At 45.6% G+C, this 13881-nt stretch overlaps 1 protein-coding gene across 3 annotated transcripts in view; it reads left to right on the forward strand.

Annotated features, from left to right (window-relative positions):
- The first annotated feature begins 6389 nt into the window (after nt 1–6389).
- mdfi (MyoD family inhibitor) overlaps nt 6390–13881 on the forward strand; it is a 49936-nt gene continuing 42444 nt past the window's right edge. The window contains exons 1-3 of one of the 3 annotated variants that reach the window (XM_065000795.1): nt 6390–7084; nt 7781–7814; nt 8655–8806. In XM_065000795.1, coding sequence (XP_064856867.1) covers nt 8689–8806 — 118 coding nt within the window. In that variant the 5' untranslated portion in view covers nt 6390–7084; nt 7781–7814; nt 8655–8688. The remainder of the gene's footprint in view (nt 7085–7780; nt 7815–8654; nt 8807–13881) is intronic. The other 2 variants (XM_065000794.1, XM_065000789.1) reach the window with 2 other exon arrangements.

Consider the following 13881-nt stretch of genomic DNA (forward strand, 5'->3'; position numbering starts at 1 on the left):
CCACCATATGTTGTCTAAAGTAGAGCTGAGTAAACACCCTAAACATATGTTTGCCATTTAAACATATGTTTGTAGAGCTAGAGCTAAAGTAAACAGTACCCACCATATGTTGTGTAAAGTAGAGCTGAGTAAACAGTACCCACCATATGTTGTGTAAAGTAGAGCTGAGTAAACAGTACCCACCATATGTTGTGTAAAGTAGAGCTGAGTAAACAGTACCCACCATATGTTGTCTAAAGTAGAGCTGAGTAAACAGTACCCACCATATGTTGTGTAAAGTAGAGCTGAGTAAACAGTACCCACCATATGTTGTGTAAAGTAGAGCTGAGTAAACAGTACCCACCATATGTTGTGTAAAGTAGAGCTGAGTAAACAGTACCCACCATATGTTGTCTAAAGTAGAGCTGAGTAAACAGTACCCACCATATGTTGTCTAAAGTAGAGCTGAGTAAACAGTACCCACCCCACCATATGTTGTCTAAAGTAGAGCTGAGTAAACAGTACCCACCATATGTTGTGTAAAGTAGAGCTGAGTAAACAGTACCCACCATATGTTGTGTAAAGTAGAGCTGAGTAAACAGTACCCACCATATGTTGTGTAAAGTAGAGCTGAGTAAACAGTACCCACCATATGTTGTGTAAAGTAGAGCTGAGTAAACAGTACCCACCATATGTTGTCTAAAGTAGAGCTGAGTAAACAGTACCCACCATATGTTGTGTAAAGTAGAGCTGAGTAAACAGTACCCACCCCACCATATGTTGTCTAAAGTAGAGCTGAGTAAACAGTACCCACCATATGTTGTGTAAAGTAGAGCTGAGTAAACAGTACCCACCATATGCTGTGTAAAGTAGAGCTGAGTAAACAGTACCCACCCCACCATATGTTGTCTAAAGTAGAGCTGAGTAAACAGTACCCACCACATGTTGTGTAAAGTAGAGCTGAGTAAACAGTACCCACCATATGTTGTGTAAAGTAGAGCTGAGTAAACAGTACCCACCATATGCTGTGTAAAGTAGAGCTGAGTAAACAGTACCCACCATATGTTGTGTAAAGTAGAGCTGAGTAAACAGTACCCACCATATGTTGTGTAAAGTAGAGCTGAGTAAACAGTACCCACCCCACCATATGTTGTCTAAAGTAGAGCTGAGTAAACAGTACCCACCATATGTTGTGTAAAGTAGAGCTGAGTAAACAGTACCCACCCCACCATATGTTGTCTAAAGTAGAGCTGAGTAAACAGTACCAACCATATGTTGTCTAAAGTAGAGCTGAGTAAACAGTACCCACCATATGTTGTGTAGACCCAACTACAGGTAACTGCCAAAATAAAGGAAACACCAACATAAATTGTCTTAATAAGGATTTGGACCACCACGAGCAGCCAGAACAGCTTCAGTGTGCCTTGGCATTGATTCTACAAGTGTCTAGATCTCTAATGGAGGGATGGGACACCATTCTTCCACAAGAAATTCCATAATTTGGTGTTTTGTTGATGGTGGTGGAAAACACTGTCTCAGACGTCGCTCCAGAATCTCCCATAAGTGTTCAACTGGGCCGGAATCTGGTGACTGACACACACACACACTTTAAACCCCCTATGCTCCTAAGACCCCTCTTTCAGTTACCTGTATACGCATTAGGATCACTCTGCAGTCTTCATTGTATGGGAAAGAGTTCCCAAGGGAAGTACAGTACAGTAGACAGTTTATTGGCTGCCTGGACATGGGGCCAACCTAAAATTTGAACATACTGGGTTAAAATATTTGTACAAGTAGTCCTATCCTGTTTTGCGTGCTGTGCCTGTTTGACCCAGTATAGCAGCTTTCTGGGCTGTGTTTCATGTTTCATCCATTGGAAGGTGATTTGAGAGGAGCGGGCAGACAGAGGTGTGGAATGTTTAGGGCCAGTGCCATTGGCTGGCTGGCAGATGATGTGCTGGCATATTGAGCTGCCGATGGCAACACATCATATCTCAGGAGTAGGGCAAGAAAGTTTCCTGACCATGTGACTTGACCAGGGAAAAGTCTGGGTTGAGTTATATGTAGGGGCAGGAGTTTAACCTGGTCAGGTCATGCTTTAGGGAAAAACTCCTGTTCCCACTCATGAGGTGCAGAGCAGAGAGATGTGGAATAATATAGAGGAATCAAATCAAATCAAATGTTATTTGTCATATGCTTCATGAATGACAGGTATAGACTAACAGTGAAATGCTTAATTACGGGTCCTTTCCAACAATGCACGAGGAATAAATACACAGTAAATAACGAACAAGAATAATGAGTACAAATAACATGGCTATATATAGGGAGTAGCAGTACTGAATCGATGTGCAGGGGTACGAGGTAATTAAGGTGGTTACGGTATGTACATATAGGTAGGGGTAAAGTGAATAGACAACAGGATAGATAATAGACAGTAGCAGCAGCGTATGTGGTGAGTGTGAATGTGAGTGTGTGTGAGTATGAATGTGTCTGTTGCATCAGTATGCATGTGTGCGCGTGTTATGTTTGTATGGGTGAATGTAGTGTGTGTGTGTGTGTGTGTGTGTGTGTGTGTGTGTGTGTGTGTGTGTGGCTCTGGCAGCTCAGGACAGACGGGTGGCTCTGGCAGCTCAGGACAGACGGGCGTCTCTGGCAGCTCAGGACAGACGGGAGACTCTGGCAGCTCAGGACAGACGGGAGACTCTGGCAGCTCAGGACAGACGGGAGACTCTGGCAGCTCAGGACAGACGGGAGACTGGCAGCTCAGGACAGCAGCTCAGCTCAGGACAGACGGGAGACTCTGACAGACGGAGCTGGCAGCTCAGGACAGACGGGAGACTCTGGCAGCTCAGGGACAGACTCTGGCAGCTCAGGACAGACGGGAGACTCTGGCAGCTCGGGACAGACGGGCGACTCTGGCAGCTCGGGACAGACGGGCGACTCTGGCAGCTCGGGACAGACGGGCGACTCTGGCAGCTCGGGACAGACGGGCGACTCTGGCAGCTCGGGACAGACGGGCGACTGGCAGCTCGGGACAGAGCTCTGGCAGGGACAGACGGGCGACTCTGGCAGCTCGGGACAGACGGGCGACTCTGGCAGCTCGGGACAGACGGGCGACTCTGGCAGCTCGGGACAGACGGGCGACTCTGGCAGCTCGGGACAGACGGGCGACTCTGGCAACTCGGGACAGACGGGAGAACGGGAGACTCTGGCAGCTCGGGACAGACGGGAGACTCTGGCAGCACTGGACAGGAGGGAGCACCTGGAGGAAGGAGACGGAGAGACAGCCTGGTGCGTGGGGCTGCCACCGAAGGCCTGGTGCATGGAGGAGGCACCGGATAGACCGGACCGTGGAGGCGCACTGGAGGTCTTGAGCACCGAGCCTGCACAACCCTACCTGTCTGGATACTCCCCGTCGCCAGGCCAGTGCGGCGAGGTGGAACAGACAGCACTAGGATGTGTTGGCAAACTGGGGACACCGTGTGTAGGGCTGGTGCCATGTACCCCGACCCGAGGAGACGCACTGGAGACCAGATGCGCTGAGCCGGCTTCATGGCACCTGGCTCGATGCCCACTCTATCCTGGCCGATACGAGGCGCTGCGATGTAACGCACCGGGCTACGCATGCGCACCGGGGACACCGTGCGCCTCACGGCAAAACACGGTGCCTGCCCGGTCCACCTCTCTCCACGGTAAGCACGGGGAGTTGGCTCAGGTCTCCTACCTGACTTAGCCACACTCCCTGTGTGCCCCCACCCAAGAAAAGTTTGGGGCTGCCTCTCGTCCCAGCTGCGCTGCCGTGCTGCCTCCTCATACCACCGCCGCTCAGCTTTCGCTGCCTCCAGCTCTGCCTTGGGGCGGGATATTCCCCAGCCTGAACGGTGAAGCAAAACACAGAACAGAAAATAATCACCCACACCACACAGGTGGGAAAAGGCTACCTAAGTATGATTCTCAATCAGAGACAATGAACGACACCTGCCTCTGATTGAGAACCATACCAGGCCAAACACAAAACCACAACATAGAAAAACTAACATAGACTACCCACCCAACTCACGCCCTGACCATACTAAAACAAAGACATAACAAAATAACTAAGGTCAGAACGTGACAGACACTAACAGCTTACAGACGGTAGGCAATTAAGGTCACAGTTATGAAAACTTAGGACACTAAAGAGGCCTTTCTACTGACTCAGAAAAACACCAAAAGAAAGATGCCCAGGGTCACTGCTCATCTGCGTGAACGCGCCTTAGGCATGCTGCAAAGAGGCATGAGGACTGCAGATGTGGCCAGGGCAATAAATTGCCATGTCCATACAGTGAGACATCTAAGACAGCACTACAGGGAGAAAGAACGGACAGCTGATCATCCTTGCAGTGACAGACCACGTGTAACAACACCTGCACAGGGTCGGTACATCTGAACATCACACCTGCGGGCCAGGTACAGGATGGCAACAACAACTGCCCGAGTTACACCAGGAACGCACAATCCCTCCATTAGTGCTCAGACTGTCTGCAATAGGCTGAGAGAGGCTGGACTAAGGGCTTGTAGGCCTGTTGTAAGGCAGGTCCTCACCGAGGAATCGCAGTTTTGTCTCAACAGGGGTGATGGTCGGATTCGCATTTTTCGTCGAAGGACTGAGCGTTACACCGAGGCTTGTACTCTGTAGCAGGATCGATTTGGAGGTGGAGGGTCCCATGGTCTAGGGCGGTGTGTCACAACATCATCGGACTGAGCTTGTTGTCATTGCAGGCAATCTCAACACTGTCCGTTACAGGGAAGACATCCTCCTCCCTCACAAATGTCCAGGAACTTGCAGGTGCCTTGGTGGAAGAATGGGGTAACATCTCACAGCAAGAACTGACAAATCTGGTGCAGTCCATGACGAGGAGATGCACTGCAGTACTTAATGCAGCTGGTGGCCACACCAGATACTGACGGTTACTTTTGATTTTGACCACCCTTTGTTCAGGGACACATTATTCCATTTCTGTTAGTCAAATGTCTGTGGAATTTGTTCAGTTTATGTCTCAGTTGTTGAATCTTGTTATGTTCATACAAATATTTACAAATGTTAAGTTTGCTGAAAGTAAACGCAGTTGACAGTGAGAGGGTGTTTCTTATTTTGCTGAGTACATACATACACGGAGTGTACAAACCATAAGAAACATCAGTTGTTTCTATGACATAGACTGACCAGGATAATCCAGGTGAAAGCTATGATCTGTTATTGATGTCACCTCTTAAATCCACTCCAATCAGTGTAGATGAAGGGGAGGAGACAGGTTAAAGAATGATTTTTAAGCCAAGAGACATGGATTGTGTATCTTGTTTATCAGTCTTGTTTAGCAGTCTTGTTTAGCAGTCTTGTTCATGACTTGGTGAACCTGCTGCTCTCTACTACACACCTTATTGTAGGCTAGTAAAGTAGTGTGGACCTGAACATACATTTGTCAGGTCTCAAACATTGTTACTATAATAATAGTTTGTACCAGAGCAGTTAAGTGTGCACTGTGCAGACCCTATCATTATGTTAGTCATGGTCTTTCAGAGGATGGCCTACAAAACTTTAGTAGGATCATGGGAGTTTGTTTTTAAAAGAGCCACCTCAAAGCATTTATATTTAGTGTTCTCTGTGTTTTTACCCTACAAAGCTTGCTTTGTTTTCAGCTGCTTCAAATGGGTAACATGTGTTAAGAATATAATCCGACTGATTTATTGATTAAATGACACCTGTGCACTCTAAACATCTTTATAAGAGAAAGGATGGGCTACAGTTGACCTAGTGTCAAGTATCAGGGTGATTTATTTGTGAGACAAATTGAATATGATTTGGCATGCGTGTGTTGTTGAACTTCAAGCCTCTCTCTCTCTGAAAAATGCAGACTATTTTGTTTGAAAGCGCTTAAAGATGATTTACCGCGGCAATTGACTTCGCGCCCCCGCCAGTCCTTCACACGTCAATCACACCAACGACTCTCATCAGTTTCGCTACCAGGCCAGGTGCGCCTTGCGCTAGGATGAGGCTGCGCGAATGGCGTGAATGGGGCTTTTCAACTGTTTGATATACGATAACGACACGAGTTGCGGAGGCTATACACAATTAATTGTTTGTGTAGCCTACCTAAACGCACTTTTAACATGAACCATTTGTTAAAATGAGAGGATCAGACATGCATAAAGTAGGCCTAGGCTAGCCTATTCGGATAAATTATTTAAAATGATTAAGATTATTTATGATTATTGTTAAAAATGTGGTGATCCATCAATTTCACAGTTACAATGTCTGATTATTGTTTATTGGGCTGGTAGGCCTATATTATTATACTTCGGTAATAAACATTGATATCGTAATCCTAATTATCATATTGAGGCATGCATAATAATATGTAGCGCATCTGAAATAATCTGAGATCCCGTCTCTGGTTCTAGGTTAGGGGTTTGTGCCTGGAGGAAACGCAGTATTCAGTGCTGACTGAAGTTTCCTGTCTAACAGACTGGAGCTGTCTCCAGACAAGCGTTTGAGAGGAGAGAGAGAGGGAAGGTAAGAAAGAGAGGGTTGAGTATGGGCATGGCTGATGATATCCAAAGTTTCTAAACTGAATTTTCTGCAACAGCTGACAAATCGGGAGTTTGGAAAGTTTAAAAACGTCTTTGGTCACTTTGTAAAGAGCCGAGCTGTAACTGTCAAACCTCTGTAAGCGCTCGGAAAGTTGCACCCGAGACAAAGACTGTTCTGGGGACTGCCCTTAGAGCTCGAACTTACATCTGCGGTGCACTGACAGGCGGAGGAACCTCACAGACTGAACTAGTGTCGCCGAAGGGGTTCGCTTTGAAAGGAGAAAAAAACTTATCGGATAAAGTCCTAAATCCACTTTTGCATCGAGAAATGCGCTAAAACTATTCCATGAAGGACTTTATGGAGAAGAGAAGAAGAGTTGTGGTGTCTTCGAGACGCGAAAGTTAGATAAGAGGAGAGCAGAAGTGGAGTGGAGATCATCGGAGAGTGAGAGGAGAGTCTACCTGAAAAAGGGGTCAGATAATGAATTAGCGAACACTGAGTGACCTGTGTCCCACTCCCAGCCAAAACTAAGTAAGTGGATTTGGGAGTTCTTGTCCATCTCCTTGCCTTTTGCTTTCTTATGAATCGAGTTTGAACAGGACCCACAGGGTTGAGTCGGGCTGGCTTAGGGTGAGCATGCATGGACTCGTTAGGTAAACATAATGTGAAGATGCCTCAGTTTAACACAGCTGTGTACACTGGAGGACTTTGTCAACTTCATAAAGTTTTCTAACATATTTAAATGTTTTATAATAGCTTAAGTCATTAAAAGTTTGATAACATTTCGATTTGATTATCATATCACCTTTGTAGGATGCACATATTTCAGATGCAATTGAGATAATATGCTAGTGTAACTGCAAAGCCATCTCAGATGACTAAAAGTGCAGAAGCCCATTGAATAGATCATTTTGTTGACCATGGTGAAATCAATTATGGCCAAGAAAGTTCTAGAATGATTCCAGATATTCATGACTCATGAGAAAGGAGAAGTGGAGATTTGTGTCACGTGAGAGTACAATACAGGAAATATGAATAGCCTATGTGAATGGCTGATAGGCTGTGCTATATATTGAGCTGTGTCAGAGGCCTTGCGTGTGTGTTGCATGAGGAGTGTGAGGGTGCGGAGGCACAGCTGTCCTACAGAGGTGGTCACGAACATGCAGCTGAGCTGGCACTCTCGAATCCCTCGAAGTTGGCTAACTTCTGAACTTTATACATTGTTAGGATTCTGAAACATTTTCAACATTCTGAAGAAAGGGTAATTTATGAGATGTAAATACTCAGTACAAACACTGCATGGTAGTTTGATTTTTTGTTTGTTTGGTAGATTTTCTCTCCTTTTTCTGTTTCCATGATCTATGAATGGTGTGCTGAGCATGATCTATGAATGGTGTGCTGAGCATGATCTATGAATGGTGTGCTGAGCATGATCTATGAATGGTGTGCTGAGCATGATCTATGAATGGTATGCTGAGCATGATCTATGAATGGTGTGCTGAGCATGATCTATGAATGGTGTGCTGAGCATGATCTATGATTGGTGTGCTGAGCATGATCTATGAATGGTGTGCTGAGCATGATCTATGAATGGTGTGCTGAGCATGATCTATGAATGGTGTGCTGAGCATGATCTATGAATGGTGTGCTGAGCATGATCTATGAATGGTGTGCTGAGCATGATCTATGAATGGTGTGCTGAGCATGATCTATGATTGGTGTGCTGAGCATGATCTATGAATGGTGTGCTGAGCATGATCTATGAATGGTGTGCTGAGCATGATCTATGATTGGTGTGCTGAGCATGATCTATGAATGGTGTGCTGAGCATGATCTATGAATGGTGTGCTGAGCATGATCTATGAATGGTGTGCTGAGCATGATCTATGAATGGTGTGCTGAGCATGATCTATGAATGGTGTGCTGAGCATGATCTATGAATGGTGTGCTGAGCATGATCTATGAATGGTGTGCTGAGCATGATCTATGAATGGTGTGCTGAGCATGATCTACTGTTTTTGTCTTGTAACACTAGAGACAAAACATGCCATCTGAGAGTGGATGTAGGTTTTCTGACTATATCTCAATTTAAATGTCTCAGGCTTGACTCCTGTTCCCCCAGCCCCAGTGAGCCAATGGATGTGGAGAGGGGCCCTCCTGTCAGCTCACCTGAGCCCCCTAATGATGGGGACCCATGTCCCCCCACGGACAACCCAGTCCCCACCCCCAGTCCAACCCCCACACCCACCACAGGTGAGTGATCTGTAGTGTCATTTACAGTACTCCAGGTCTAAGGGAATGTAATGTTACTGCACGATGCTAAGCTTCTTTGAAAACTGCCATCCTGTACATAAGGACAGAGCAGGAAATAAGGAGGCCCCATTCAAATACTATAAACATGTATCCTTCCTTGGAGTCTGAAAGAGAAGAGGACGCCACATCAGATAACTGAGATGCATTGTCAATTGTGCAGTACTACATGCACATGCAATGTTTGCCTGTGTGTTTGTGATTGTGTGTGTGTGATGAGTTGGAACATGCCTGTCTAAGTGGAGGGGGGGACGTGATTATCATCAACAGTGATTGTCTGGATGTTGAAAGGCCTCTGCTATGGTTTGGAGTGTGGTAGTGTGTGAGCTTAACTAAGACAGGTAGATGAGCGGCATGTGAGAGTGTGGTTGTGTGCGTGTATGCATGTGTGTGTATATGGTATGTATTCATTGACGTGAGAGAGAGAAAAAGCGAGAGGGAGAGAGAAAAAGAGAGCGAGAAAGAGATACATACAATCACAAGAAGACTGAGAATAATCCCTGTCAGAGTGAGGGGCTGGTGTGTGTATACTGTATGTGTGTGTGTCTGTATTACACAGTCCTATGTGGCTCACTCAGGGTTGTAGGTTCGATTCCCATGGGGGACCAGTATGAAAATGCATGTACTGTAAGTCGCTCTGGATAAGAGAATTTGGCAACTGCTAAATTACGTGTAAATGTATTATGTGTGTTTAGTAATGAGAGAGAAGGCTTCTTCACTCATGTGATCCCTGAAAGGGGGATGGTTGTGTGTGTTGCCCTAAGTAATGTCTTAGTGGAGTAGACATAGAGACAGTCTGTACAGTAGGTGAATATTCTCTCTACCTTCCAGGACACCTAACTAAGCTCACAGTCAAACCAACAGTAAGAATACTGTGCACACGTGTTGTGAGCTGCAGCATTATGGGTGATATAAGGGACAGGCCTGAGAGCCTGGAATTCCAAACCCAGGAATAGGTCACCTGGGAATTTTGGGAATGGCAGTTCTCGTTGTCTTCTGAAGCGTGACAAAGAGTCTGATTGGTCATGGTGAGATTCATTGACGGGTGTGTGTCTATGTTTTTATTGGCTAGAATTGTCTTCATTTGTTTCATCTCTATTTGCATCCAAAGTCTCCAGGAAGTCCTGGTAAGAGTACAGAGCTGTTTAAGATAGAGGGAGGTGTGGTTAGGAGTTAGGGAAGTGAAATGGGATGTCAAGTGGTTTGTTGCCATGGGAACCCGCCACAAAAATCCTCTGTGGTGGGAGGAGACTTCTACAGGGCAAGTCCCGACCCAGAACATTAGGATCTAGATTTTAGAAGAACACAATAACATACGAACATGTGGATGCATGTGTGTCTGTCTACCACACACATGCACAAGCGCACACACCACACCACACACCTCCGAAGCTTTGTGACTAATCATCAGAAATGTAAGTAGGCCAGCATTTCCCAAACTATGGGTCAGGACCCTATGTGGGGTCGCCTGATTTGAAAATGGGGTCACGAGTGAGAATCAAATATCGAAAACAAGTTGTGCTTGGTTCATAGACCCTTGTTACGTCAGAAACCTCAGGTAGCCGCTAGAAAAAGTTGTAATAAACAGAGTGGTTTCTGTTTTCTTCCTACAAATGTCGCTCTATCTTTTGAACGGTTAAGCTACACAATATTATGACCCCATCAATGAAAGATAAGACTCGCAGGAACTGAGAAAAAAATTACGAAATAAAAATTTGGCCACAAAGAAAAAGTCTGTCTTCTGTTTCCCTCAAGCTGCGTAGTTCATTAGAACAGAGAGGACCAGACACTAAATCAGACGAGGGCTAAAAGAGCATCATCAATGATGATGTTCTGTTCTACACAGAAAAAGGGGGTGGGTTGATTTGGGAGGATGGGTATGAGTTTAGGTGGTTGAGGAAGAGGAGGGGATGAGAGTGGGGAATGAGGACTGGCTTCACTGCCACAGAGGGTAACAAGAACCTGCTTTCATCACTTACCTGCCCCCCACACCCTCCCAGAATACCAGACCAGCACTGGGCCCATACCATTGAGTTCTGCTACCTGAGTTGGTACCACAGGGATGTGTGTCGAGAGTGGTTCTGACTTCTTATTTGGTCTAGCTTCATCAGCAGCAGTGCTGTGCTCTGCCCAAAATGTATTTTCTCTCTCTGTGCATCTACCCAGAGGTCTGATGGCACAGGAGGTAATGTGCTTGCCCTGTACAGGTAACTGCATGATTTCTAGTTCAAGGCCTGCTATCCTGCTATTCCCCAGCTACTCCCCCTCTATCACTACATACCTGGGAATGTTGATAGAACTCTCTCTCTCTCTCTATCCCATTCTAAATACAACCAACTGTATCCCGTCTCTCTCTATCTCTCTCTCTCTCTCTGTCTCTGCCTCTCTCTCTCTCTCTCTGCCTCTCTCTCTCTCTCTGCCTCTGTCTCTCTCTCTCTCTCTCTCTCTGCCTCTCCCTCTCTCTCTCTCTCTATCCCATTCTAAATACAACCAACTGTATCCCGTCTCTCTCTGCCTCTCTGCCTCTGCCTCTCTCTCTCTCTCTCTCTCTCTCTCTCTCTGCCTCTGCGTCTCTCTATCCCATTCTAAATACAACCAACTGTATCCCGTCTCTCTCTGCCTCTCTGCCTCTGCCTCTGTCTCTCTCTCTCTCTCTCTCTCTCTCTCTCTCTCTCTGCCTCTGCGTCTCTCTATCCCATTCTAAATACAACCAACTGTATCCCGTCTCTCTCTCTCTATCTCTCTCTCTCTCTCTCTCTCTCTGCCTCTCACTCTCTCTCGCTCTCTATCCCATTCTAAATACAACCAACTGTATCCCGTCTCTCTCTGCCTCTCTGCCTCTGCCTCTGTCTCTCTCTCTCTCTCTCTCTCTCTCTGCCTCTGCCTCTGCGTCTCTCTATCCCATTCTAAATACAACCAACTGTATCCCCTCTCTCTCTCTCTCTCATTCTAAATACAACCAACTGTATCCCGTCTCTCTCTCTCTCTCTCTCTCTCTCTGCCTCTCTCTCTCTCTCTATCCCATTCTAAATACAACCAACTGTATCCCGTCTCTCTCTCTGCCTCTCTCTGCCTCTCTCTGCCTCTGCCTCTGCCTCTCTCTCTCTCTCTCTCTCTCTCTCTCTCTCTCTCTCTCTCTCTCTTCCCCCATTCCACCTCTACCTGTATTTTTTTCCTCTCTATAGCTCTTAAAACCGTGTGTGTGATGTGTAATTTGCTTTCTTTCACTGATGGAAAAAATGTTGGTGCAGTTTGAGGCATTTTTACGACAAACTATGAAAAAACATGGGAATTTGTTTTCCCAACCTCTCCAACTCTGATACACATTTGGCTCTCACTGAACTGGCCTACTGTAGCTGCTGGCCTAGAGAATGCAGGAAAGCACGGATGCAGAGTCTGTACTGCTCCTTAACCATAGCTGGTCCTTGGAGTGAAGATAATCTAGACATTGTTCTCCCCTACTGGAACTCTAGGGTTGTCTCTTTACTTCCATTTCTATGGTTTGATGCTTTGCAGATGGTGGTCTTCATGTTCAGTGCTTTGCGGAGGGTGTCTGCAGTGTGTTTAGAGGAGGGATGTCATACGTTCAGGATGCCGCACAGACGGGTCTAGAACGTGCAGTTAAATGCAGTTTGAGAGCATTTTTAAACTCTCTAAATGGTTAAATGAGAGAGAAATAGATGTCGTTTGTGAGTGAGCAACATACTATCATCTTAAACTGTTTAATGATTTTGGCATATTAAATCATGTTATGTTGGGATAATATCCCTAATGTGGTCAGTTTGTGTTACAACCTTACACAAGCTTGCACATCCTTTTGACTTCAGACTTCAGATCTGTGATGTTAATATACATGTGTATAGTCATCCTGATGAACTCAGTCACCGTTTCCGTGTATTCGTCAATGTTATTCTCAGAGGCTACCGGGAACATATCCCACACACACACACATGTAATAAGACAAAAACATTCTGGCCTAATAATGTAAGAAATGACACACACAAAAAAAAAAAATACTGCAAAGTTGCTCAGGAGCTAGAAGCAGAGCTGCCATATCTGTCAGCACCATGGTAACCATTTAGAGCTGTGTTGATGTTGACTGTGGCAGTGGAGGTAGATGTTGACTGTGGCAGTGGAGGTAGATGTTGACTGTGGCAGTGGAGGTAGTGTCTATGTTAGATGCCTTTCTAATGGTCTTGATGCTTCTCTGTTGTCTTTTTGTTTCTTTTTAACGCAGACAAACACTTGGCTGTTGACGACGTCTCCTGGCAATAGTCCAATATCTGGACAGCGAATTCAAATGGCATGAAAGCCAGGAGGCCTAACACACAGACAGACACTCAATGTCTTCTCAATGATGACCTTTGAAACCTCGTTAGCATAAAATTCCTGTTGATTCTGTGTGGCAAACAGAGATGCATGATCTCACAAACGTGTGTGTTTCTAACGTTATTTCCCAGAAGAAGTCTGACACCAAGTAACAGAATTAAATTCCTCTTAGGCCTGTTTAACAGCAGACAGTTTCAGTCTTTAATTAGCTTACACTTCTGCTTCATTCTCTCTAAGCAACAATAATGTGGCTTTCTGGACTCATTCCAGCATTCCTCTTAGAATGCGCTTTTCTCTCAAGTGTGTGTGTTTGACTCCTGGCTGGGTTTCAGGGCAGATTAGGCTGCGCTGTTTCTCTATGTGTGTGTTTGGGGGGGGGGGGGGGGAGGGGGCATTGAGGATATGCCACAGAGGACAGGAGCATATCTCCATGACTAATTGTTTTCCTTTTGTCTTATTAATGTCTTAATTACCCCTGAACCAACCATCACACACACACTCACATTTTTCAGAGGGGGGAAATGGATGTAACGCTATATAGCAAAGCTTAATTGACTGGAGGTATTTGGGGTGATCATTGAACATATGGATGGGATGAGAGGCCATACAGTTCAAGTTGGAAGTTTACATAAACTTAGGTTGGAGTCATTAAAACTTGTTTTTCAACCACTCCACAAATTTCTTGTTAA

The sequence above is a fragment of the Oncorhynchus nerka genome, linkage group LG2 (assembly GCF_034236695.1).
Source record: "Oncorhynchus nerka isolate Pitt River linkage group LG2, Oner_Uvic_2.0, whole genome shotgun sequence".
NCBI classification, from domain to species: Eukaryota; Metazoa; Chordata; class Actinopteri; order Salmoniformes; family Salmonidae; genus Oncorhynchus; species Oncorhynchus nerka.